The sequence below is a fragment of the Sciurus vulgaris genome (assembly GCF_902686455.1).
Source record: "Sciurus vulgaris genome assembly, chromosome: 3".
Lineage (NCBI taxonomy): Eukaryota > Metazoa > Chordata > Mammalia > Rodentia > Sciuridae > Sciurus > Sciurus vulgaris.
The window spans coordinates 132,053,546-132,081,324 of NC_136463.1; the positions used below are offsets into that span (position 1 = coordinate 132,053,546).

General features: G+C 35.4%; 1 protein-coding gene across 1 annotated transcript in view; it reads right to left on the minus strand.

The window, feature by feature from the left end:
• Positions 1-27,779, minus strand: part of TTN (titin) — a 265,677-nt gene that overhangs the window by 88,469 nt on the left and 149,429 nt on the right. Inside the window, exons 155-193 of the mRNA XM_079130304.1 lie at positions 26,558-26,626; positions 24,315-24,395; positions 23,372-23,446; positions 22,665-22,751; positions 22,153-22,215; positions 21,813-21,902; positions 20,346-20,396; positions 19,268-19,669; positions 18,829-19,107; positions 18,194-18,469; positions 17,918-18,057; positions 17,497-17,623; positions 17,142-17,405; positions 16,563-16,829; positions 16,165-16,428; positions 15,939-16,078; positions 15,682-15,808; positions 15,296-15,562; positions 14,882-15,148; positions 13,774-14,040; positions 13,541-13,680; positions 12,965-13,091; positions 12,011-12,153; positions 8,918-9,041; positions 7,883-8,149; positions 6,046-6,143; positions 5,248-5,416; positions 4,893-5,159; positions 4,512-4,778; positions 4,151-4,429; positions 3,653-4,061; positions 3,426-3,550; positions 3,056-3,322; positions 1,930-2,199; positions 1,537-1,839; positions 1,135-1,437; positions 689-876; positions 415-529; positions 29-313 (exon numbers count right to left, since the gene is read on the minus strand). Of these exons, the coding sequence (XP_078986430.1) occupies positions 29-313; positions 415-529; positions 689-876; positions 1,135-1,437; positions 1,537-1,839; positions 1,930-2,199; positions 3,056-3,322; positions 3,426-3,550; positions 3,653-4,061; positions 4,151-4,429; positions 4,512-4,778; positions 4,893-5,159; positions 5,248-5,416; positions 6,046-6,143; positions 7,883-8,149; positions 8,918-9,041; positions 12,011-12,153; positions 12,965-13,091; positions 13,541-13,680; positions 13,774-14,040; positions 14,882-15,148; positions 15,296-15,562; positions 15,682-15,808; positions 15,939-16,078; positions 16,165-16,428; positions 16,563-16,829; positions 17,142-17,405; positions 17,497-17,623; positions 17,918-18,057; positions 18,194-18,469; positions 18,829-19,107; positions 19,268-19,669; positions 20,346-20,396; positions 21,813-21,902; positions 22,153-22,215; positions 22,665-22,751; positions 23,372-23,446; positions 24,315-24,395; positions 26,558-26,626 (7,749 nt within the window). The remainder of the gene's footprint in view (positions 1-28; positions 314-414; positions 530-688; positions 877-1,134; positions 1,438-1,536; positions 1,840-1,929; positions 2,200-3,055; positions 3,323-3,425; positions 3,551-3,652; positions 4,062-4,150; positions 4,430-4,511; positions 4,779-4,892; positions 5,160-5,247; positions 5,417-6,045; positions 6,144-7,882; positions 8,150-8,917; positions 9,042-12,010; positions 12,154-12,964; positions 13,092-13,540; positions 13,681-13,773; positions 14,041-14,881; positions 15,149-15,295; positions 15,563-15,681; positions 15,809-15,938; positions 16,079-16,164; positions 16,429-16,562; positions 16,830-17,141; positions 17,406-17,496; positions 17,624-17,917; positions 18,058-18,193; positions 18,470-18,828; positions 19,108-19,267; positions 19,670-20,345; positions 20,397-21,812; positions 21,903-22,152; positions 22,216-22,664; positions 22,752-23,371; positions 23,447-24,314; positions 24,396-26,557; positions 26,627-27,779) is intronic.

Below are 27,779 nucleotides of genomic sequence, written 5' to 3' on the forward strand. Positions count from 1 at the left end.
ATCTTAGATAATACAATTAGCTACTTACTGATTACATTGACATCAATTTCCCCAGAGATTGATTTCACAGGATTTTCTAATTTCAGTGTATAAATGCCTTTGTCTGGACGCTCACTTGGAGAAATGACAAGTTCAGCATAGGCAGATAAGGTCTTCATTTTCACACGGTCCCCTGCTTCTAGTACCTTATCTCCAAAACACCAGGTTGCAGTTGGCCTTGGGTAGCCTGTACTTGGAACCAGGATCTTGATAGGATTTGGGACTATAATTTCCAGACCATCTTTAAATGCACTTAAATCCATTGTTGGTTCAACTACCAAAAAGAAAAATTAATGAGTTCCTAATACCATAGATGAGTCATTGATACCCCAAAGTAGCTATGTGCTATTCCCAAATCTAAAAATATCTATTTACCAAATGCATCATCAGCCGTTAGAGGACCAAGAATTTCAGATGGATCTGAAACACCAGCTTCATTTTCTGCAGATACTCTATATAAATATTTATTTCCTTTTTGCAATCCAGTAACCTAAAATAATGGATTAATATTGGTTAAAAATATATACATTTAAGCCCATGATTATATACATTTTTTTTTTATGTGTGGTAGTACATGGTAGGCAAGCACTCTACCACTGAGCTGTATCCCCAATCCTCTAAATATTTTTTTTAGATGCAAATTCTTTACCTTGTAAGTCAGTTCAGGGACAAGTTTCATATTGCAACGAATCCAATTATCTTTTCCTTCTTCACATCGCTCAATTATATAACCTAATATTGGACTTCCTCCATCTTTCAGAGGAGGTTCCCATGTGAGCTGCACTGATGACTGAGTCTGATCTGAGGAAGCTAGATTCACAGGAGGACTTGGTCTCTCTAGAATGGAAGAAAGATTTGGAGCATACGATATAATTTAGTCACAATTGACGAAGATGATGCAATCAATTCTGTCAGCCTTGTTAAAATAATAGGTTTACTAAATTCACTCAACAAAGAGTAAGCACAGTCTAAGTTTCTATAATTTTGTTCAAATTTCTCTGATGTTCTTTTTATTAACGTTAATTTGAATTATTTTAATTGATAGCCCTGATGTCTTGATTTAATGGAGTATACATTTCATTTTCATGGGCTTACCAATTGGATCAGCAACTTTGACAAAGGGTGTGGCTGCGCTTGGTTTTCCAACTCCAATTCGGTTTTGGGCTCTGACACGGAAACTGTATTCCTGTCCTTCCACCACATCAGTGACAGTTGCAGACAGGTCTTCCGCTCTTACAGTCATGGCAGTGTCCCACCTTATAGAAGTCTTATCCCTTAATTCAATGACATAGTTTGTGATCTCAGCACCTCCATCATATTCTGGTGGTTCCCATGTTAGTGAGACACCAAATCTATTCACATCAGTGATGGTTACATTCAAAGGAGGGCCTGGAACATCTGGATTTCACCAAAGAAGAAGCACATGTTGGTTTGGATTGTGTGGGGGACAAAAGCAAAGATGAGCTAGTTTGCAGTTTTACTTTATAAACTTCTTACCGTATTTGCTCCTTGCCTCTACAGGATTGTCGGTTTCTACTGGTTCGCCAGTGCCAACTCTGTTTCTTGCACTTACACGGAATAGATACTCAACTCCTCCTTTTTGTAGTCCAGTGACAGTAAATTCACAACTATCTGCACGGTCTGTGGCCAGAACCCAGGTCTTTCTCTTAATATCACGCCTTTCAACAACATAACCTATGATTTTGCTTCCACCATCAGTTAATGGTTCTTCCCAAGCGAGACTCACTTCACCATCAAATGTTTCTGTCACTTCTAAGTTACGTACTGGCCCAGGAACATCTGAAATTTATATATAAAAGAAATTTTAGGATATTATCGTGCCTTTAGGTTGTGCTGTGCCAGTCAAATATGAATGACTCAAGGTCTTACCAATAACTTGTAAGTTGATGAATCCTTCTGCTTTTCCATGTTTGTTCTGAAGCACAATTTTATACCTTCCCATGTCTCCTTTCTTGGCTTCTAAAATTCTGAAAGAAGTTTGTTCAGCTGTAGTATCAACAGTTTTTGAAGATAAAGGTTCATTTTCCTTAAACCACTCAGCTTCTGCTTTGGGGTAGGCATCATATGGTACCACCATTGTGAGAGGCTGGCCAGCATCAACCACGAGGTCTTGATCAGCTGTCTTGATTTTAGGTGCAGCTGGTGAGAAAGATAGCAAGTGAATGCTTTTGAGTTATGTACTGCAGTTGAACTACAGCATAGATTTTCTACTGTGCATTTATGAACAAACATTGGCAGCTTAGCCTTGGAAGTACATCATGGTAACTTTACATTAGAGAACACTGTCTTAGAGTTCCAATAACTTTTTTTCCCCCCAAATTATTGGGCTCCAGAGAACAGAGGGTTGGAAATGGTATAAAATCATAAAATACCCAGTCTTCACCAAAAATAATAGTAGAGGATTTAGAATGGTGTGAACTGTTTTATTTTTCTGATAAAGCACTGCATACTTAGTTCAAGATAAATCAGACAAATTTTTTTCATATGTACAAGAGATACCCTAATGGCTTTTACGTAATGACAACCTATATAGATGCTTTTAGTACAGATCCAGAAGATATATAGGGGTTGGAAAGTAAAAGAGTATGGGGCTGTCTTTAAGTCTGGGAAGATTCTCAGAGTGGAAAGACAGTTCTAGAAATAGCCAGTATGTGACAGCTACTGTCCAAGGTTCTGGCATGTAAAGATGAATGCCATCTATTTCCTCTTATTCAGGACACTTGGTAGTAAGGGAAATTAAAAAGTTAACATAGGGGGTTTGGGATATAGCTCAGTGGTACAGTACTTGCCCAGCATGCCCAAAGCCCTTAGTATGACCCCCAGCAGTACAACACAAAAAAAGAAGTTAACATGTAGAGAAGGCTTACTAGAAATTAAAGGTTCTCTCAAGGATTATTTCATTCAATAACTGTAAAATATGAAATCTCTGTATTATCTGTGATAATATTTTAATATTATCTGTCAGAATACTTTAGAATAAAAGAAAGAGACATACCTGCTAGTTCAAGTTTAGCTCTGGCTTCTTTGTCTTTGGCAATAAATCTGTATTCACCCTGGTCACGGGGCTTAATATCACAAATCTGTAGCCTGTGTATCTTTCCTTCACTCATCATCTGGTGTTTATCACCCTGGACAACAACCATGTTATTTCGTAGCCACTGGACTTCCACCTTATCTTTGTTGAGCTCAGCAAAAAAGACAACATCAGCACCAGGGGCTTCAAGAATGTCTTGAGGAGGCCTGATGATCTCAACTGGGATTTCTGGAAAGTAAATGTAAAGTAAGTACAAATATATTTTGATTTTGATTAATAGTTCTAAAAAATCAGTCACTAATATTAGAATTATGTTTTATTTAATACATACCTTCCACAAAAAGTCTGGCTCGAGACTTCCTGTCTTCTACTCCACAAGCATATTCACACTCATCATCCAGCCTACAGTCTTTTATGATGAGTCTATGGATACTACCATCTTTTTCAAATTTGTATCTAAGGAAGAGATTGGATTATTGGTTAGCCTGCATAATAATCACTAAATTGTCAAAAGAGTATAGACAGCTCTAGAAATAAAGAGTAAGAAGACTTGCATACTTTTTGCCTTCCTTGATTTCTCTCCCATTTCTGTACCACTTCACATTTGCTTTCTCTCTGGAGAGCTGGCAGGAGAAGACAGCATCATCGAACTCAGTGACTGTCTGGTCTTCCAGGTGTTCCACAAATTCTGTTGGGGCTTCTATAATCAGCAGCTCAGCAACAGATTTATCTTGTCCAGCAGTGACAATGTATTCACCTTCATCTGGGAAGCCACAGTCTTTAATGATTAGCGAGTGCTTGTACTTATCAATTCTGTATGATATACGGTTGTCAAAAGCCACTTCTTCTCCATTTTTGGTCCACTTCAGTGTTACATTGAGACGATTAACCTTGCACCAGAATGTGACAGATTTCTTCTCCATTGTTTCAATATCTTTAAGAGGTTCAATAATCCTGAGATCTTCCTCTGTTGTAAGGGAGAAGAATAATGTTGATATTAATTTTCTATAACAGAAATTGATGGAAAAAATCTCTAATACTATATGAATCACTTACCTTCAACTATTAGATTGGCTGCACTTTTAACATTTTCACCTCTGTGATTGGTCAGAGACACATTATAGTTGGCTTGGTCATCTAACCGTGCATCTCTAATTCTGAGGGTGTAGACCAGATCTTTTTGGAGAATAATGTATTTTGAACTGTCAAATATGGCTTCTTCATTTCTGAACCATTTGGCTTTGGCACCTTCAGTATTGACTTCACAGTTGAAGACAACTTCTTGTTGTTCCTTCACACGAGTGTCTTTTAGAGGAACTATGATCCTAAGTTTTTCTGGAAACAACCAATAAGAACTTATAGTAGGAAGGAGGACCATTCAAATGCAAACAGACACAAAGTTCAACAACAGACTTACCAATTACTGTCAAGTGAGCTGCGGCTCGGGCAGCTCCAACCATGACCACGTAGGTGCCCATATCTTGTAGTGTGGCATCTTTGACAACGAGGATCCTCTTTTTGCCGTCAGCAATAATGTCATATTTATCTCCAGGCTCAAGTGTCTTATCATCCCTCTTCCACTGAACTTCAAAGCTTTCCTTTGATATAGTGCAGACAAATTCAGCCTTTTCTCCTTCAAGTATTTCAAGATTTTGAGGCTTTGAGATAAATTCAGCAGCAAGTTCTAGAAAGACAAAGTTGCAAGATATTAAAACCCATGTATTTGTACCTTAAATGTAACAAGTATGAATTGTTGAAAATAGATGCTATGCAATATTATGCACTGTAATCTTCCTACCGTGTACTTTGACTTTGCCGTCAGTTCGAGAACTTGGGAGGCGACAGTTGTAGTCACCGGCATCCTCAAGGTGAGCATTCTGAATGACCAGAATTCTCTTCCTTCCATCAGCAAGTATTTCATATCTTCCTGTTTCAATGATCTCTTCATCCCCTTTGTACCAGATCACTTCTGCTCCAGGCTTGGAGACTTCACAAACCAGCTTTATTGTGTCTGTTTCACTAACTTCAATGTTGGCAAGATTTTTTGTAAAGACAGCTTCTTCTTCTGCAAGATAGTATGAAAAAAGATTGAGCTCCACTGGAAATGATGTTTTCTTAACTGCAGATTTTCAGCAGATAGCCCTCCCTCTTACCTAGGACTGTCAGCATGCCAGAAGTTCTTGCTGTCCTTACTTCACAGGAATATTCTGCCTCATCATTTAACAGACATTTATTGATGACAAGAATACGCACTGCTCCCTTAGATATGATGTCATATTTTTTGCCCTTTTTAATTTCAGCACCATCTTTAAACCACTGGACCTGTATTTAAGATAGATTTTTTTTAAAAAATCAGTTTTCATGCTGTTCCTTCACATGGGTGTTGTTAAGAGGAACTATGATCTTAAATTTTTCTGAAAGCAACCAACATGACTTTATAATATAACAAAGGATTAGGGTGGTAGAGATAAATATAAAAAGCAAGAAAAATGTTATTAATTACTGTGAAGTGAGTTTCTATGATACTATTATCAGTTATTAAAAATAATGGAATCAAATAGTAGAGGGCCTTGGACATAACACAGACCAATTCCTTTGATGTGTAAACTGAGACTCAAAGGATCTTGTTTTGGTAGTTAATGGCAAAAAGAAGCACTTAGTTGTGACATGAAACTGCTGATATTGGATTGTTTTTGATCTAAGAAAACAGCAGTTCTGTATGATCCCAGATAATAATCTTCAAATCTCTTGATTTTGTGTCCAATGTTTTTCAAGCAATAGTAAATGAACAATACTAAAAAGAGAACAATTAAGTATGTATTTCATATGAAAATAATCTTTAAAAGTAAAGTGGTGGTCAGAGAAAGTTTCCTAATTTATTTTTCCATTTTGGCTAGACCAAAAGTAAACATGTTATTTGACAATACAGAATAACAGGTATAATCATATACCTTAGCATTTTCTCGGGAAATTTCACACTCAAACCGAGCCATTTCTTTTTCTTTAACTTGAAGATCAGTGAGTGGTCTTAGGAATTCCACATGAGGAGCTGTAAAAGAACGTCATCACAATAAAAAACAAGGTTTCTGGAAATTTATTTGACATTACTATGGTATGTATTTAAAAAAAAAAGCCTTTGGCAAGGTCTTTGCATCTTAATAGGTTACTACAACTAACTTTGAAATCAGTTGGAGTTGCCTTTCAGACATGATGCTTTGCTTTTTCTATATCTCTGTAGTTTACATAAGATTATGTATCATACTATATGTCCATTCTTTTGAATGATAACTGAAAAAAAGTCTTCATTGATAATATGCCAGAATTGAAAGATATTGTTTGTCAAAGAAAATACCAGTAGAAAAGAAATGTTTTCTTATTTAAGGTAACCAGCATACTTTTTGAGAAATTAGTAGAATTCAGTGGTAATACAGCTTGAAGCACTGTGATCAGCTAAGAGGCATGAGTAACTGAAATCCCTTACATCCAGCTTTTTTTTTTTAAACTTGGCTGCAAAGATGTCACATATAAGTCAGGCAAAAAAATCTATTGGCATGATAAACAGTGTGTTGTATATGGGAGAGTGATTTGTTATTTTCTATCTGTTGTTTCATTTATCTCCAGAAGTCATTCAACTGCTGTATGGGGTGGACAGCTGCCTCCTTGCCCTTCCTCCTTTCAGATCTCCTTGTGAGTCCTTTCTGAGATGACCCTTCTTGATCAGAGAGATCCTGGGACAAATGTTGGCTGACAGGCTTGAAGATAGGCCATTGCAGCTGGGCCTTCTTGGAGTGGAGGTAGATGACAAGAAGAAGAAGGAAACCCAAGAAGCTACTCTGACTTAAGCTAAAGCAGAGCAACCATGAAATAAAAAGAACAGCACAATAGAAGATGCACGAAGCACAACCAAAGACACTAGGTTGTACCTGTTGACAGACAAGATGCAATTAAACTAAACAAAGACTGCGCAAAAATATGCACTGAGAAATGTAAAGATGCTATTTTTGACCAGGAGAAGAAGTAATGCTAGAATTCTTCATTCAAAGAATCAAAGATATGCTCCATCTTCTCATCCATTCTTTTTTTGTTTGTTTGTTTGTTTTTTCCCTTGGGGGGTTACCAGGGATTGAACTCAGGGGCACTTGACCACTGAGCCACATCCCCAGCTCTATTTTATATTTTATTTAGAGACAGGGTCTCACTGAGTTTCTCAGCACCTCACTTTTGCTGATGTTAGCTTTGAACTTGCAATCCTTCTTCCTCAGCCTCCAGAGCCACTGGGATTACAAGTGAGCAACCTCGAGCCTGGCTTCTCATTCATTCTTATCTGAGATTGAATTATGTAAATGGGCTTTATCACATTATAGTAATCCCAAACGTGCTTCTATTTAAACTGAAATTTCATGCTCATATCCATTTATTCCCCATGCTGAAAATTCATTTTCCTTCTATATGGAAATCACTTTCACTTTCTTAAAATCAGGGGTCTCTACTTTTCTTTTGCATTCACTTTGGCCTCAGCCATATCGGGTATTCAAATAGCAGGTTTAAAGAGCGAATCTGCTCTGAGAGGAAAGCAGTATAGGGAAAAGGGATCAATGTCCTATCAGAGCAGATACAGCATACAGACTTAAAAAAACACATAAAGGATCAGATTAGGTCAGTGTCAACATGATAAATTGCCAAGAAATGGGATCAAGCCAAGAAGGGCATGCAAAAGTGTTTTTGTTGTTGTTGCTGTTGCTGTTACAAAGAGTTTGCAAATGACAAATCCTGTGTAAGAATACTTACGCACGACATTCAGGTTACAGGAAGTCTTAAAATCCTTAGCATCACAAGTGTATGTTTTGATATCCTCTGGAGTACAGCCGTGTATAATAAGTTTTCTGACCCTGCCATCAGCCACAATTTCATACTTCTTATTTTTGAGGATTTCTGTTCCATTTTTGAACCATTTCACCTTAGCATTTTCTCTGGATACTTCACACTCCAGTACTGCAGTGGCTTCCTCTTCGACCGTCTGGTCCTCAAGAGGTTTAGTGAATTCAACTGGGGGTTCTGAAAGAATCATACTTATTAGCCAGAGAATTTCTCCTTTCTTCTCCAAGAGTTTTAGTACCTCCTCAACTTTCCTCTGGCATCTCCAGGGCTTTTTCTGTGCTGTTTGTTCACTTATAAGTTTTGATTACACTCAGATGTTTTCCTCCAATAATGATGTCTTATCATTATTTATAACACAGAGGAAAATCATTTTAAAAAAGTAACATCAAGGAAATAATAGCCAACTCTTGGCTTATTAAGCAATGGATACCTAGTTTGATGATATTTTTTCCTCCAGCTGCTTTTTTTTTTTCTTTTTAACTCAAATGTGTGCAATTAAAAATTAGGGATAAACACAGATAGCAAAACCTAGGCAATCCAATTTTTTTCTTTTCTTTTTTATATTTTTATTCTCTTATGGTACTGGGAATTGGAGCCAGGGCATCACACATGAACACTTTACCACTGAAGCACATCTCCAGCACTTTTAATTTTTTTCAGAAAGGGTCTAGCTAAGTAAGTACTGAGATTGGTCTTGAATTTGCAATCCTTCTGCTTCAGCCTCCCAAATAAGTGGGATTAGAGGTGTACCCCATCATGCCAAGCTACATTAGTCAATTTTGACATTTTTTAAAAAGTAGTCTGTGAAGTACTTTGTTAGGCTAAAAGATAAAAAGACTTTTGCATATGTTAATGATCCATGATATATAGATAATTGAGAGTTGGCATTATTTTCAAGTCTCCTGCAGTATAGATAGATTTAAAAATAAGCCTTATAATTATTACCTTTAACAAAGAGGTTGGCTTGAGTTTTAAAATCTTTTGCTGTTAGTTGGACTTCACCAGCATCTTCTAACTTGACATCCCTCAGGGTAAGTGTATGAACTCTTCCTTCTGAACGTGTGACCACCTAGTTGGTTTTTTAGAAAAGTGCAGTATAAGAAGACATGAAACATTATAAATAGGCTCATTTACTCATTTAGATAAATGATTTAAAAGTGACCCAAGTTGTTTTATAATCATCTCAATAGCACATATGTATTTAAAAATGATTTTACCTAGTAGTTTTTAATCCCTAAAGACATATGAGCCTTTCATAGTTACCTTTATATAATTACTCTAATTACCTTAGTAATTGAGAACAGCCAGAAAACAAAATAAAGAACAACAACTACAACAACAACAGGAAAAAAAAAAAAAACCAAAAAACAAAAAACAGAGGGAATTGTAACTAAGATACGATCTGGGAACACATCATATCTGGGACATGGTATTAGAAAAATTATTAGTGACATTTCAATATACATTTTGAATATCAATTTTCAACTGCAAAATATGGCTACTTTAAAAAGTATCTCAATTTCTAACCCATGCATATACATATTTGATCTATTTACACATTGCTTTATCATCTGAATTCTTCTGAGGCTACTCTAGAATATTCTCTGCCACCAAGTATATTGCTCATAATGGTTCTCAATAAATAGTTCATATACAATGGAGTTATTATTTTTACTATGTTAAAAAAAGAGGAAACAAATCTTACAAAAACCAACCAATAAAATGAATGCCAAAGATCTTGCAGATTATGTCAGGACAGTATTAGATGTTTTAAAATATTAACTTATAATGAAAATATACTGTTTTAATGCAGTAGGCATAATAACTGACCAAACTATTAATTTCAAAGACAAAATTATCAAATGTCATTTAGAACTTAGTTCTTTCTGATTGTCAAAAACAACAAAACCCCAAAAGACAAACAAAAATAGCTTATGAATAGCTTATTTATAAAATTTTCTCTTCCCAGTACCTATTTCTATAAACTGTTTTTGTTTTGGTTGGTGGTTGAAGTTTTCAGAAACTAAAGATTCTGCAGAAAACTAAGATTCAAGGCCTAAATTGACTAGGACAAGTTTATTCTAGAAGACACAATTTAAATAAAACCTGAAAAATTTCATAAAATCATTTTATTATGATTCAAATTCATAAGTTGATATTTCTTTTTAAAAAGAGACATTTCAGTAATGTTTAGAGTAAGTTCATTCTTTTCTCTCACAGCCTTTAAAATTCTGTCTTTATTTTGTATGTTAGGTATTTTCATATTTTGAAATACCCAAAAATATATGTGAATTGTTGTCTAGATTTTATTCCAAAAAGAAATTAAATGCTTTTGTGTAAAAAAAAAAAGAGTAAGTTCATAAAAAAGATGATATATTTTGAGAAGCTAGAGTAAGGATTAAAATTCCTATGTCAAAGGAAAAATAGGAGCCTTCTAGAATTATAGTGAACTGATCCTAATTTCAGAAAAAAAGTTTAATGATGAAATATTATTTTTGAGAAAAGAAACATAGGTATCTACATTTTTAAAAAATTTAAATGGTATGGTTTTTATTAGAACTAGAACTGATTTTTTAAAAAGATCTTTTAGTAAAAATCTCTCAATTTGACCAAAAGATATTTAGTAACACTAGAGTAATACCACTTATCCTTAAGCAATTTCAAGAATTTACAGATCTAGAAAAAATCATGAAAAATCAATCACTTCTCAACTGCTAGACATGAAATGAATTAAACTACACTTAACAGGAAAAAAAAAAAATGTACATTTTAAAAGCAAGCTTGAAGGTGGAGCTGCCCCGTCACCCAAATCAGTATTTAAGACTTTGCTGTAAAGAAAGTGTTCAGCAAATTAATTCTCATGCTCTAGTTGGAATGTACTGCTGCTTTTTCTAGCTGGTAAAAAAAGGAGACCAACTGGCCATCACAGTCTGGATGACTGGCAGAACTTATCCACCAGATCAGTGTTATTGAACTACCCTTTAGTTTCTTCTGTAGATGACTAGTTTTTTCTGTTTGTTTTTGGACATTTGTTCAAAGGCACTATCTTCTACTATTTCAATCTGGTTCTTGTTAAATTGAATCCCCTTTATTGTTTTTTAAGTCTTCAAAGTTTGTATTGAATCCTTGGTACACATTTATTATTTCTAAAATATTGCAGAACAATGTACTATCCTGTGCTCTCCTTCCAAAGCATGCTGGACATTTTCTGTATATCTAATTTCAAAATTAATGGTGAATGATCATGATCATTTAAACACATGCATTGTTTTGGGGGGAGGAGTGTAAAATACCTCAGTCAATTTAGATAAATTATATTTGGGACTATCTAAATAATTGCCTCAGTTTTTACTTATTAAAATCTAATCATGGGAGCTGGTTATTTACCAAAACTTCTTAAAGTATTTACTTGTTAATATGTGTGAATAATCATAGTACCCTTCTTTCTTGCCAGTACCACCAGTTATACTTTAAATAGTCCACTTGCATTCCAGAATTTCCACAGCCCAAAGCACTTGAGGGTTAAAAATAGCTTTGGAGACATGCTCAAAGAGCCAATCTGCTCAGAAGTTATCTCAACTACTCGATCAACTGCCTCAAATGGAATTCCAGTCTTCTCCTCTAATCCTCTTACATGCAGAAGACTAGATAGCATAAAGAGAATTAGTCTTAAAACCTAATGTGTGCTATTGTTACAAACGCCTTTTTGATGCTTCTTGTCTTCTACTTAATCAAATAAGGTAGCATTGATAGCTAATGAGTGTTTGCTTTTTCTTCACAAAAATTAAAACCTGATTCTCCTTTAAATCATTATTTCTATTTCAGTAAAAATGTTATTAGGTTAAATTCAACAAATAGCTGACATCTGCCTTACAGTTTTAGTAGAAATCAGGCCAGAGGAGAGAGAGGCGGGACAGAAGGAAAAGCAGGGAAGGGGACAGTAGAAAGAGCAAAGAATAAGAAACATGCGCGAAAGGGAAGAAAAACCAGAGCGAGAAAGCAAGGATAAGATGAAGCAACCATGCGCCTGCTTTTTACCTTATCGCTGGGCTCTAGTTTCTTCCCTTTGAGGTACCACTCCACTGGGATATCCTCATAAGAGAGCTCGCAGTCAAAGGTGGCTGTTTCTCCTGCAGTCACTGTGACATCCTTTAGAGGCCTCAGAAGACCAATTACTCGTGCTTTGCGGGAGGAAAGAAAAAGTTTTGCATTACTCATTTTGTAATTCCAAGAAGATAAAGAGACTTAGCCATTAATCTCCATGGTTGTTTTGTTCAAGAAGGAAAAAGCCAGAAGACTGGCCACACTTTTGAGTCCCATGTGAAATGTGGCCCTTGGTGTAGAGAAGGGGAGAGCCGGTGGCCGAAGAGTGGGTATTTGTAGGGCCCTTTCTTTGGGATGCACAAGGTCAGCAAGAAATCTGCACTGCATCTGTCTCTCTGCCAGGCGTCAAGTTCCTCTTGCTACATAAGGTATGTGACTTCCAAAATAACTAAGACTCTGATTGGGGGAGCACGAGGGGCCCTCAGTCACATAGCCTGTTCATTTCCATCAACCACTTTGCACCTTCCAAAAATGTAAGCCTAATGCTCCTCGCCTTCTTTCTTGAGTCTGAAATGCCCACGCAGCAAAGATTTTCTTTATGGTGCTACATTTGTACAGTCACTGGAGGGATGTAATATTCAATGGTTCTGAGTTAGATTCTTACTGTTTATGTAGCTTGAATGAAAAGGAATAGAAGAGTAGGGAAATCTGAGTGGCTAAATTTTCTTTTGCTCCATTGGCAAGATCAATGACATTTTTGAAATTTTTGAATTTGAACCATTTTTATATTAGGATGTTGAAGAAGTAAATACACAAAAACCAGCTTTTATACTTTATACTTTTATACTTTAGGGATATTTTCAAAATAATAATTCCAATTAATTTCACACACATTCATTTTCCATCAAAGTGTATATTTAATTTGCAGTCAAAATACATAATACTTACGCTTAACTCGGAGGTGGGCACTAGATTTAACATTGGCAGCTTGGAAATCCACCCCACCTGTCTGGTCCAGGCGACAGTTGTGCAAAATAAGGAAGTGTGTTTTGCCTTCTTCCTTAATTTCACAATCCTGTACCAAAAAAGGAGAAAACCATTTCATAGTAAATAATTTTGAGATTTTTCTCTAAGGATAGAATACCATAATCAGAAGAATGCTACAAATAAATGGTGAGAGTGTATATATTTATACAAATACATACTCATGTATATTTATTATATTTATTAAATGTATATTCATGTATTCAGTGTTAGAGAAATAAAGGTTATGGGTTCTATCAGGAAAGCAACATTTCTTTTAGCTTTATAATTTTGAACCAGTTAACATCACAGAATTCAAACAACTTATTTTGTGTAAAGGTGACGGAGCCCAAAGACCCCAATATCTCTGTTTGGCTTAGGGTTTGATAGAGAAACCGATGCCATGTTTTAAAGTGCCCTCCATGTACTCTGACGTTTCCCTTATCCTTTTTTATTTCACACAGCAACTCTGGGTGTTGACAAGTTCAGAAATAGCCTTACAGGTGTCTGGAGCAGGGCCTCTCCCTTGAGTTTCCAGTTGGCATGAATGTCATCTTCAGAGATTTCGGTTTCAAAGCGGGCCGTCTCAGTCTCCATCACCTCCACACTGTGCAGGGGTCGCACCAGTTTGATTTCCCGATCTGGAAAAGTGAAGGGTCAGCATATGCTGACATTAGCCGTTGGTGGAAATAACCCAACAGTGTCATGAGTGAAACTCATGGAAATTTCCTTACCCTCAATGTCAAGCTTTCCAGAGGTCTGATCTGTCCCACAGTCACAGGTATACTGCCCAATATCTGATTTCAAGGCTTTCTTTAGTATTAACATGCGCTTTTTGCCATCTGCCTTAATAGCAACATTTTTAGATGGCTTAATTTCCTTTCCATCTTTAAACCATTTTACTGGTGCATCTGCTTTGCTAATTTCACACTGAAGAATTACTTCATCCTTCTCCACAGCAGTGTAATCTTGAAGCTTTCCTGTAAAGTATGGGTCTCCCTCTGCAAGGAAAGTATAAGAGTAAAATAAAATCTTTATTAACCAACTAGGGAAATGACCCTTTTGGAAAGTTAAGAGGTAGCTCATAGAGTTCTGAGTATATTTTAAAATTATACCAGATATTCAATCATTTAACCTATTTAGGTTCAAAAGTTCTCTAAATATTAGAAAGGAAATCAGTGCATGGGATTTGTCAAGATCTAAACCATCTGATTATGTTTTGTAATAGGTTAACAGTAGTTTAAGAGACACTATACAGCTCAGCTTCAATATAATTTTGAATTCCTTCATTATTTGACTAAATTTCTCATTTCTTAGATACTATTATATCTCATTTTCTTTTAAGCCTTCAGATTCACCTTGTTTTCTTAATCTGTTAATAGTTTTCCTTTAGTATTGTCAATATTTATTAGACTTTATATTTAATCTTCTTGGTATTATGGAACCAAGAAAAAAATGAAGTTTATTAAGATAAATTCTGTTACTGTCTCTTATTATAAACTTGAAAAACATTTCTCTGAAGTAAATTTGATAAAGTAAGGAGATAGCAAATATTTTTAAGTCTTTATTTTTAAACACAACAGCTTAATAATTAATTGAGAGTTTTAATTCTGACTCTAAATGGCTATTTTGTGGGCCTACAAGAAAATCTTCATTAAAGTCCTCTGCTACCTTTTAGGTAACAGTGTTTTAGACACAAGCCTGATAACATGGGTGACAGTTTCTTAAGGGCCTGGACTGTTTTCATGCAGCAGATACTTAGAAAAGTATCTCACGTAATAGATACTCTACAAATTTCTGTTGAATTTAATGCAATAGAATGAATTTTGCAACAGCACCCACCAAGCACAGTGAGTTTAGCTTCTGAACTTATTCCCATGGCTTCTACTCTAATTTGGGAGGTGTCATCCATGCAGAGGTCTTTGAACGTGATTGAGTGAGTCTTCCCCTCATCATGCATTGAGACCAACTTGCTGGTATGTAAGCGCTGGTCGTTCTTGAACCAGCTAACTGGGATGTTGTCATGGGACAGCTCCACTGTGAACACGGCACTTTCCCTCTCTTTGGCTGTCACATCCTTGAGAGGCGTAAGGAATTTGAGCCGGATTCCTATCAAAGAAAAAAAAAAAAAAAAAAAAAAAAAAAAAAAAAAAAAAAAAACCTCATTAATTCCAGTACCCTAACAAGGAAATATAAAAACAAAGACAAAAAAAAAAAAAATTAAGTTGGGGTGGCCTAGCTGATAAAAACGTTTACCTTCAATGATCAGTTTGCCACTTGTGCGTTTATCTTCAGCCTCAAACATGTATTTCGCTTCATCTTCGAAAGCAGCTGACTTGATCACCATTGAATGCCTTGTGCCATCCTTTATGAGCTCAAATTTGTCATCACCTGTGATTTCCTGGGTTCCTTTCAGCCACCGGAATGTTTTGGGCTCCCTGGATACTTCACACTCAAATTTAGCCTCATCCTTCTCAAAGACTTTAACGTCACTGAGAGGCGTGATGAAGATAAGGGGCAGCTCTGAAAGAAGGGGATGGTGCGGATCAAGTCAGAATATGCTTCCTTGCATGACCCTGATCAATGAGGGTCTTAAAATGAAGACTCGAAAATATAGAAAAGTGCCTGAGAGCGGGGCTTACCTTTCACTTTCAGATTGGCTGCAGATTTAGCATTGGCGGCCTGGAAGGAAACTTCTCCTGTCATATCCAGCTGGCAGTTATAAAGAACGAGAACATGTTTCTTCCCATCTTCAATGATTTCACAGTCCTGTTTAGAGTGAGGGTTAGGAGAAAGAATGTTATTCACGTGAATGAATAAGTCTGCAAATCACCAAGACTTCACCTTCTACCTTCTAGACAACCTAGCCACCCGCTCCACCTCATCAGCTCTGACTTACAGGGGAAGCAGTCAATGGCTCTCCCTTCAACTTCCACTGGCCATGAACATCTGGCTCTGAAAGCTCAATTTCAAAGCGGGCTGTTTCACCAACAAACACTTCTACTCCATACAGCGGCTTTTCCACTTTTATCAGTCGAGCTGAAAGTGCAAGGTTCTGTTAGTTTGGCTGAACAAATAAACAGCAATTGTAGAAATGGTAAATCTGAGGTCTTGGGTCAACTCACCCTCGACGTTAACATTGGCCTTGGTTGTGTCTGTGCCACAGTCACATACATATTCGCCCTTATCTTTAAGTTCTGCCTTTTTGATCTTCAAGATGCGACGCAGCCCATCGGACTTGATGGAATGCTTGGGCGAGGGTGCGATCTCTTCCCCGTCCTTGAACCATTTCACAGGCACATCTTTGCTCACCTCGCACTTCAGGATGATCTCATCTTTCTCAACTCCGGTTTTGTCATGTAATTTCACAGTGAAATACGGGTCGGCCTCTGTCAAAGCCATTCAGCATATGATCAGAAGCAATGTGAAAACTGAAGTTTATTAAAGAACACCGTGTCTAAAATGCTTAATTACCACCCCTCTCACCATTCAGGAACTGTCCAGGTGCATCTGGTGCACTTACCTAGGACCTTCAGATTGGCTGTGGAGCTCAGGTTCTTGACTTGAGCTTTTATCTGTGATATATCGTCCAGTGTCACTTCCCTCATTTCCAGTTTATGAGTCTTGCCTTCAGAGGACATGAGCACTGTTCTGGTGGTGTGCAGCTTGACATCATTTTTGAACCAGACTACGTGCATCTTTTCATGAGAAAGTTCACAGACAAAAGTGGCTGTTTCACCCTCTTTCACAGTCTGATCTTCGAGAGGTGATATGAATTTCAGTCTTATACCTACCGAATTCAGAAACACAAGTTACTACAGAAAGATTCCACTCTAACCTGCCTGGGTAAAGGGACCCATTTCATATGACATTTATTAGTTCTTTTCAAATGTAGCTATTCTCCATTTTAAAAGTTAAGGGTTTTGGGGAAAGGTTGTTTTGTGGTTTTCTTTTTTTTTTTTTTTGAGTGTGTGTGTGTGACACTGTGAAAGTAAAGTGGTGGTGCTGGTTGTTGGTTTTAGAACTTGGTGTCCTATCTTTAAAGTAATAGATGTGTGTGCCTACACATGGGATGTCATGGTCAGATCTTATCAGCTCTTACCTGTAACAAACAACTGTGCTGAGGATTTCTTGCCGTCCACCTCGGCAGTATAAACCCCTTCATCATCAAACTGAGAATCATTGATAACAAGGATGTGCTTCTTTCCATCAGCGATGATATCAAATTTTTCAGATGCCTTGATTATATCAGGTCCCTTAGACCATATAACATTTGCTTCTCGGGTGAGCACACACTCGAATCGAGCCTGTCGCTTCTCTGGAACGGTGACATCCTTCAGGGGTACGGCAAAGTCGAGTTCAATTTCTGGAAATCAAACATTAAGAATGAGGATTTTCATAATGTAGAGGGCCAGGAAATGAAGTTGACCCCTCCCTGAGTTTCTTACACCTCATACCTTTCACTGTTAGAATGGCAGTTGTGCACGCATTCAGTGCCTGGTAGAGGACTTCACCGGCCTGGTCCAGTTTGACTTTGTGCAAAGTTAAGAAGCGCTTCCCACCTTCTGCTTTTATCTCACATGTCTACAAAACAGTAGTTTCATTTAGCATTTACATGAGATAAATTCCTTAGAGAAGAAATGTTTCAGACAGATTTCTATAGAGTTTAAGAAATTACTACTAATGAATATAAACCAAATGTCTCCTGTCATACAAATTTATAAGATTTTTCCAACTTGTGCACAAACATCAAATTCCTTCCTTGGAGACTTTAGAAGCCCAAAGTAACCCCATCATTAAACCAAGTCTGAATACTGAACCCCAATACAGAATGTAGTCATTTTATATACTGACAACTTAAAATAGGAAATTACTCACAGGTGAGGGCCTCAGAAGTTCTCCCTTCAGCTTCCATTGCCCAGGAATGTCTGCCTCTGAGATTTCTGCATCAAAGCTTGCACTCTCTTTCTCATAAATGGTGACATCCTCTATTGGTTTAAGCAGTTCGACTTCACGCTCTGTATTGTTCAGAAACAAAGTAACACAACAGTTTAAACAATCTAACAGTGGTTTGCTCTTTTGGTTTTGGTGTGTTATTTTGCCTTATGCAAACATAAAACTTATCTTTGAGAATGACAGGTAAGGTTTTTATACCTCCAAGTGTCAGCTTTGCAGGGTATCTTTTCCCTTCAATTTCCACTGCATATTCATCAATGTCTTCTGGCATAGCATTCTTAATTTTGAGGAATAAAGTTTTTCCTTCTTTGATTATCTCAGTCTTATCATTTGGTTCCATGGGGATCTCATCATATCCTTTGAACCACTTAACGTTTGGAGTGTCCTTTGCTATGTCACAGGTGAAAACAGCTGTTCCCTTAGGTTTCACATGCTGATCTCGTATAGGTTTCACCAGCCAGTCTCTAATAACCTCTGAATGAAAATGAAATCAGAAAGAAAAATGATTATGATCTGAGGAATATAAACAACTTTGTTAGTGAATTTTAGAAATAGAAAAAAATTTCATAGAAGTAAACATCATTAATCTGCTATGATATGCTGGATAGTCTCCCACTTAACAAAGGTGGATACTTGGATACTGCAAAACAAATTTCTTTCTTATATTTTCTTAGCATAATAATAAACTGAATAAAATTTCCTAGGAATTTACTAACCTATTACTATTTTTGTTGTTTTATTTTTTCTGAGACAGGGTCTCATTATGTTTGCCCAGACTATCTCGAACTCATGTGCTCAAGCAATCCTCCCACCTCAGTCTCCCAAATACGAACCTACTACTTTCACACAAGAGGAACATTCCAGGTTGTTGGCATTCTCCACAGTGACTGTGTAAGTTCCAGCATCAGTGTCGTCTGTATCATTGATGGTCAGGGCCTTCATCAAGCCAATGACGCCTGGCACGATTCGGCCAGGTTTCTCCACCACAATCTTCCCATCCTTCCTCCAGACTACATCTCGCTCTTTGTTTAACTCACAGCTCAAGTACAATGGCTGTCCTTTGACCACTGTGACCTCCTCCTCCAGCGTTTTCACAAAGCGCACAGGAAGTTCTATGGAGAATTGCAGTATAAATTTGAACACATTCAAAATATTCAGTGAAATAAAACTTATTTGGTAAAATAAGGTTTTGTCTAAAGCAACAAGAAAAGTTGCTATTAAGTTTTATTTTGCAAGTTTAATATAGACCATGTTCAAGAGATTGGAACTTACCTTCTACTATAAGCTTAGCAGTAGAGGTCTTTTCTTTATTTCCCAAGCGTAAAACACAGGTGTATTCACCAGCATCAGAAAGCTGAACATCAATGATATGAAGCTTTCTGTCTTTACCATCTGCGATGAACCTGTGCTTTGGGCTCTCTCGGATATTGCTGCCATCTTTCATCCAGGTGGTGATCGCAGTGGAGGGGGAGACTAAACACTCAAAGATTGCAGAAGAGCCCACAGACTCTGCTTCTTTCAAGACAATGTCTTTGATTTCTTTTACAAACTTCAATGGCACAGCCTTTAGCTGGTAGGTGAATGGGGCTTCATCAGGAGGTTTCTCCCCACCACTTCCTGGCCTTAATTTTTTCCTTTCAGCTTCTATTGGTGAAGGAGTCTTTTTGGCTACACCTAATTCAGAGTAAAACAAAAAGTTGATTTGGCATGCTGGGCTGCCTGCTGGATAAAGCAACTAGGAGTCAAGAACAGAAAACTAAAGACCAGGCAGTTGAAAGATCACTTTATATTGCCTTATTTCCAACAGGAAAATGAGATGGCATAAGGACTCCATAAATGATAAGTGCACTTCGTTTTCTCAAGTTTTAATCCTAAGTATACAATATCTAGACTATTGTCATATTACTTTAACTGTCATGTATAATATCCCATGTATGAAATGAACTTGCGTAGCATAAATTGGACTTAACTTTCCTATGCTCACATATGAATACATGACCAGTGTTAACTCCATATCATGTAAAACCACAAGAATGGGAAGTTATACTCCACATGTGAATAATATGTCAAAATACATTCTATTGTCATGTATAACTAAAAATAACAAATTAAAAAATTAAATAAAAATTGAAAATGAACTTGTAGGGTTCATTATGCTAAAATATAGCACATGATACTCATTTGAGTAATATTAGAGGTAGATTATTTGAAATATAAGACATACTGGCTTTAACAGAATCCATTGGAAATAATAAAGATTGTTATAAATTTTGAAAATGTTTTTCCCATTAAAGTTCAGAAATTCAAAGAGTGAAAGGTTATAGTACAGGTCCTGGGGAATGGATCTCACCTTTGATGGGACCTTTCGGCTTGGCAGCTTCCTCTTTAGGCGCTTTGGCTTCTGAAATAAAAAGAAGACTCAGCATTTAAACAATTTTCAGATGAATTTTATGCTCAACAGTCAAACACTTTGGATGAGTCATACTCTATATTATAAATATTAATGCATAAAGTGAAGTTGGTTTTATTTATGTGATTTCTATGGGATTACTTCAACATTTCCAAGAAGGTGTATTTTGAGACTGATGGGACCAAACTAAATTGTTAACATATTTAGTATTAACAAATTGTCTCAGAAGTACCTTTTTAGTCTCTTTGCATTTCTGAGAGGCTCACTGTCAACCTGTGAAGAAGAGTTTTGCTCCTGCCTAGCTATGAAAAGTATTTACATATATTTGTATGTGTTGATTATGCAAACCAAGGAAATAATTTTTTGTTCACAAAGAATTCATATAGGGAAAAGGGAGATGGGCCAGAAGTTGCCAAAAGTCTTTCTTTTTGTGTTTAAGTTGAGCAGATAGACAAATTCATGGAAGACTAAGGAAATGAGCTCAATGGCAATTGCCTTTTTCTGAACTATTATACCAGTTCAAAAGTAAGAATAATGCCGAAATGGTAAATACCGGTGACACAATCTAGCATAAATATTAAAAATTAAACTATAGCAAAAGAACATAGTGTATTTTTTGTCATTAAATATAATAAACCCAAAATATTTTGAGGTAATTTTAAATAAAAATTTTAAAAGATTAAATAACTTGCCAAGTGCTGAATAGAATGTGTATTTATCAATGATTAATAATTACACATCAATCAGTTATGGTTTTGAAATTATTGCCTAAGTGATAAACTATTAAATAGTTGATATATAACTGATAAGTACCTTGAATTTGCATTTGAGATGGTGATACCATTAGGTTAGTACAATTAAAAAAATTATTGATCTAAATCCTTATATAAATTTAAAGACTGAGCTATACAGATTTTTTACTTTTTTATGGTGGTAAAAATTTTCTAATATAAAATTTATTATGTTAGCCATCTCAAAACATACAATTCAATTGCATTTAGTATATTCACAATCTTGTCAACCATCATTATCCATTTACATTATGTAGTATTCAGTCTTTCTAAAAAATGAGCAATAATTCCTGTACGGCACAAGGGAAATTTGGAGTTCCATGGGATTCTTATATGTGTGTCCTTCAGAGAATCTGTCTCCTTAGTTCTCGTCAGCCTTAAACATCTTCATTACTTAATCCCAAAAGCAAATGAAAGAAATAATGAATTGCAGGAGTGCATAATCCAGTGAAAGCACATATGCACCCACTGGGAGAGAGATTGGATGGTAAAGTATATCAGATGAAGAAAACTAAGAATTTATCATTATCCCCACAGTTGAAGTGATTTCTGTGTTCCAATGAAAGATTGCTTTCAAATTAAGAAACTCTAATCAAGAGAACTACAGGATAAATACCTGCTTTCTTTCCAACCACTGGCACTGTAACTGGGGCAGCGATGGGGGTTGGTGCTGGCTCCACGGGTGGAGTTTTCATTGTTTTCACTTCTGTAGAGAGAAGTGCATTGTATCAAGGCATCCGTTGTTACTTCCTGAAACCTGGTGTGGTGGCCTATTTGCCTTTTCTGAAGTAACTGTGAAATCTTCAAGTAACTAGTTTTCCAGAGAATAATATATTAAGCATATGGAGACATTAGAAATCATTTGATGCATGCTTTCATCTGTGTTTTATTGATTTGCATGAGTTGTGTGAAGCTTGAAGGAATCTACCCTTGACATTGAGGATAAACTTGCTTACCTGGTTCAGGCTTTGGTTTTGGTTCAGGACCAGGCAGAGGTATTGCTGGCTTAATTTCAGGCACTAAAATAATTCATAGAAATGAGAAAGTTATTCCAGTAGTTTTTTGAGTCCCACAAAGTCAGAACTAAATTCAGGCAGACAACATAACTTAGAAGACATTAGAATTTATACACACACACACACACACACACACACACACACACACACATATATCAAATTGAGTATTTGATGAAAGCAAGTCATTTTAAACAAAACATTTAAAAAGTATAGGAAGGCATTTTTATTGGTTATAATGTTGTTCTTCAGCTTATTGCCCATGAATACATTTTTTCCCCCAGTAATTTATTTAACAAGTGGGTGGTCATTAGCAAATGGTACAGAGGAGTGAAATGGTAGAGAAAATTAAGATATAGGTTATACTAGGTTAAGGTATGTGCTCAAATATAGATGCCAGTACAATGATATCCACATCTTTAGAGACAACTAAGAAAGCACCCATAGGTTTATACCTTTTGTTGGTTCAGGAATTTTCTTTTCTCTTTTTGTAACAGTAGCTGGAGGAACTTCAACCTCTTCAACAGCTTTTGGAGTTGGTACTTTAAGAAAATAAGATTATTTTCTAGTGTTAAGATTTGAATACTTAGAAATCAACTCCTATGAAATATCAGCTCAAACTATTTTTCTAGTTTTCAAAAACTCTACTGGTGACTTTTATAAAAACCTTACATTTTCTCATTCAATTTCTATTTTCTCTTCTTGAATCTACCTCAATTTCTTTTTCTTTATTTTATTCCATCCACTTGCTTCCCCACCTCACTAACTCTATCTCTCTAAATCATTTCTATAATAGTTCTCAATAATTATACCCTTTGAGAACAGGCTAATGGTAAAACTCAACCCACTAAAAAGCCTCCAAAGATTATGAAACATTTGCCAACCCCCTCCCATGATGTTCTTATACAGCCAGCTTGATTATTTCAGTCATTTCCACTGGAAGAACTTAAGTGGAAAGGGAATAATAATAAGTATGGGAAATACACAAATGGATTTGGGAATTACTACAAAAGTAAACAGAAAGCAGACGATGGAAAACACATATACAGATGAAATATGAAGCTATGTTGATGTTTCATTTGTTATGTTTACAAGATAAACCTTTTAGTAAATGTTCACTTTGCTAAAAGATAATTTCACAAATTGTCACTGAGATTCCTACCTTCTGGTTTTTTAATTTTTTCTACTTTTTTAGGTTCTACTTTAGGTTCTTCTTCTTCAGGTCTCTTTCTTAGAACTTAAAAGACAAAAAGGTTTATATGTAAACCAAGACAAACTCATGAAGATGTTGAACAAGATTGACAAATGCAAATAATGTACAAAGCAAGGAAAATGAAAAGCATGCAAGCACGTGCCCTACAAAGTTAGCTTTTTCACTAAAAATGCTTTTTCTCCCCCCGCCCAAATTCATGTTTGCTATGTTCATATACACAGTACTCAGACATGTTAATTCTCTCTAGATAGCCTATTCAGAGATAATTGTATAGCAGAAATGGTTCCAACAAAAAATGAGTAATTTGAATACAACAAATTCTAATAATAATTCAATGTTGTCATTTATGGAGAAGTATTTAAATAAGAAGTACAAAGTTTACTTAAGCAGAGATTCCTAAAGAAATATAGCCTAGAAATCAGTAATTCCATATGAAGACAATGTTAGAACTTGACTCTTCTTTTGAATATCTTGCTTCTAGTTTTTTAATATTTAGTAGGAGAGAAATTGTTTTAAAAATATTATTTATTAGTGGTGATCCTGTGCCATAATTTAAAACTGAAATTATATTTATGCTTAAGTAGTTTTGTGTATTTAATCAGTTTAGTGTATTTTACTATATTTGGTTATGAAAATGACATTCATAGTCATTGTTAGTTTAGAATAGTATTGGTTTAGTTATTACTATTAACATGATCAACTTTGAAATGCTATGAGTGCTCACAAAATTTCTGTCTTCTTTTTAAAAAGATTTGGAAATGATAGGCTTAATTTTCAATGAAGCCACAAACATTTTGATAAATAAGGTATCTAACTCAAAGAAAACCAAAGGACAGAAATATTTTGTAAGCTTTCAAGTCAGTTGTTTAGATACTTAAAGCTAATACTATACCGCTTTTCAGAACAACTTCCTCCTTTGGCTGAGGTTTAGGTTCAGGAAGTAATTTGCGAACTTTCTTTTCAGCTCCAGGCACTTAAAGGAATATGAATTCAAATTTTGAAGTGAATTCATATAAAAATGGAATTTCAACAAGAAAAATGTCTCTGCTCAAAGTGGTTAACTATAGTGTTGTCAAGTAACAGTTTTTATTGCATATAAATTCACAGAATTTAAAAACAAATCATACATTTCAAATTATTTCCTCTGCAAACCCCTCTGTGACAAAATTCAATTACATTAACCAAAGGCAAATATATTCATCTTAATGAACATAGACGATGTTGTTCTATACTGATTTTATAACTCTTTCACCAAGTAAGAGTTTTTTTTAACAGAATCTTTACTCCAATCTGCAACTGTATATTACTCAAATCTATATTGGTATCTACCTGACCATTGAATACATTAAATGACATTGGCAGGAATTAGGGCCATCACTGAGTCTTCTCCATTGAAAAGAGAGCCAAGGAATCTGCTTCACGGCCTTGATGTTGAGGAAAAACATATTTTACCTTCTAAACAGAAGTATCCTTTCTTAAGGTCTCCTTTTTGGAATACTACTAACTTAAAATGATAGAATTATAAATTTCAAGGCTGGTGTTAGAAGCTCATTTTTTATAAATAATAAAATATTCTTGAATTTAAACTAAAATTGACCCAAGGAATTCCAAATTAATTTCCTCTTGCATCTACAGGGAATAACAAGCATAGTAGATGATGTTATTTTTTAGAGCAAATTTTATGCTGTAATAGCCCTGATGGGTTTAAACAGGAAAACAAAGCAAAATATTCATAGTAATTGCTGAACCACTTTAACGCTATTGATAACAATTAAAACATCATTAGTATCATGTACAATGTGTTCAATGAGATGAAATCTGAATTTCTTAGATATTTTTATAAAATTTCCCATTTGGTACTTAAAGAAGACATTTTGCAATTATTAAATAGATTTTTATGTGATAAAGATAACCTTGTTTAGATCTTACTTCAAAAATCAAAACATACAAAAGGCAATTATATACTCATTTTAAATAATCATGTTTTATAACATCAAATATTTTAAGTAAAAATTTTACAGACATCAAATTTTTTATCCATGATAAATTGTGCTGATCTTTAATACTATTTGTGAGTTACCAATATTCTTAAATACATAGCTATTTTCATTGATTGAAACTATGCATCTAGTTAATTCAAGTTGAGATGGCAAGATATAAATTTCCTTATATATAACTTATATAATGAACATAATGAAAATATTTCTGTGTATTTGTTTTTCCATATTATTAATTTTAAGATCTTGCTGATATTTGAGACTCAGGGCAGAACACACCCTTGTAATTACTGTTTTTACAGTCACTAGATGTCACTAGGTGCTATCTTAATGATTAACATTTACCAGTTAATGGGTATGATAAAATTATTTTATAATGTCCATTTTATGAATACGGGTGATTAAGTAACCAGTTCATCCAGAGTCACTTTATGGGTCTGGGTGACTTGATTACTTAAACAGAACAGACACTGCTACCCACTAAACTTACTAGAAAAACTAAGTTATTTTTGTAGATGTTCTCCAGACTTTTATGAGTTATTTATTTTTCTTTAGGGTCTAATTTTAGATAGGGAAAAGATTATTTAAAGAAAAATTGCTTTTGAAAAATGACCTGTAGTAATAGTGAAATTTACCTAAGACATGAGATCTGTACACCTAAGAGAATGTCTTTGGAGTGAGAAGAAAGTAACAGGGCAGCCAGGAGGAAAATCATACAAATTATTCAGTAGAGTATGATTTGTAGTGCTTGTCACACTAGTTAAAATGCTGACTTCCAGGTGAATTTTCAAAGCTTACTACTACTCAGCATTTTAATCTAAGATGTCTCCTGATATCAATTTCAACCAAGCAGTCAAATCTTATGTTTTTAAGCTTAAAAAATGCAAATAGACACATGGAGATGAGACAAGGATAAAAGTATCCACATAAAATATGAAATTGATGGGAGACAAAGGAAGCAACACTCATGAGCCAGGACCATAAAAGCCACAAAACTGCAAGAAATGAACAAGACTACTCAAATACTATGATCATTAAAAAGAGAGAGGAAGAACATTCTATGAAAACAAAAAGAGCAAAGAATCAGATGAAGGGATACTGTAGATACATGTGAACAGACTGTCAGTCTGTGAAATACCTTTCAGAGGTGTAAGCTCCACTTTTTCTGGAACCTCAGGTTTTTCAGGAATTTTCCTCCTTGAAACAGCTTTAAAGAATATGGTCTTACTTTTATTATTTGTATATTTAATCTAAAGCAAATAAATTTTTACACACAAATCAAAAACAAGCTTTGCTTATGACCAGGAAGCATTAATAGCAGCCAAGAACAGCCACCAAAGAACATACAAGAAGCTCTGAAACCATGAACACAACTGCAGTTTTATCCCAAGGCTAGTTGTAATTAAGACTGACTGAGAAAGATAATTTTTATTCATTAAAGGAGGAATAAATTTTCTTGAAGGGGAATGTATTTCATTGTCTGTCCTCATAGAAGGTGACATTTTCAGAATTGTCTGCTTTTTCTACATCTGACTTAATACTCATGAGGGATGGAGAGTGGGCAAGAATCAGTAGAAATGATGTCTTATCTAGAAGATTTTGGTAGATGTGGAAGCATGAGAAAAATGTTTAAGATTATATCTAGATTTTTTTAGATTGACAAATCGTATTGCAAATGACAGCTTTTTATGAAAATTAAAAGAATAATGTACTTTTTCAGTATATTTCAGATCTTTTATAGATGTTGATATTTTAAGAATCAAGAAATATGGCATCAATTCAAAGAAAGATCAAAACACAAAAAGAATGAAGAGAAGTTTAATAATGTGCAGATATGCTAGATAGTAAATATATTAACAACCATTCTTTCCAGATACCCTGGGAAACCTCATAGAATATGACTTGGTTTCTATTATGCTAAAAAAAAAGGTGGGGGAGCAGCAGTACCCAGTTGTACATATGCTTTCATTTCATGGTCTATGAGCACGTATCAGCTATTGGACCCTATAAATATATTACTTATATTTAAAAGAACCTATAACTCTTTAAGAAAAAGTTTGGCTTTAATATATATTTGTTACTGCAATGTTAAAAATACCTTGTAAAGAATTCTTATACATTCCACATGCATAAGACTTCAAGATGCGCATAGCAACAAGGTTTTGAAATAAAAAAGATCCTCTTCCACACTTCACATAAGAAAGTTAGTTGGGTAGGCCCAGAATCCAAATGTCAAGGATGATGTCACATGAAATGGCTGAGTTGTGGGCAGCAGGCCTGGCTTGACAAGGCAGCCCAGAGCCCCAGGACAGCAGAAACACACGCCAATTCTCATAGCATGATCATGTCTGAAAGCGTAC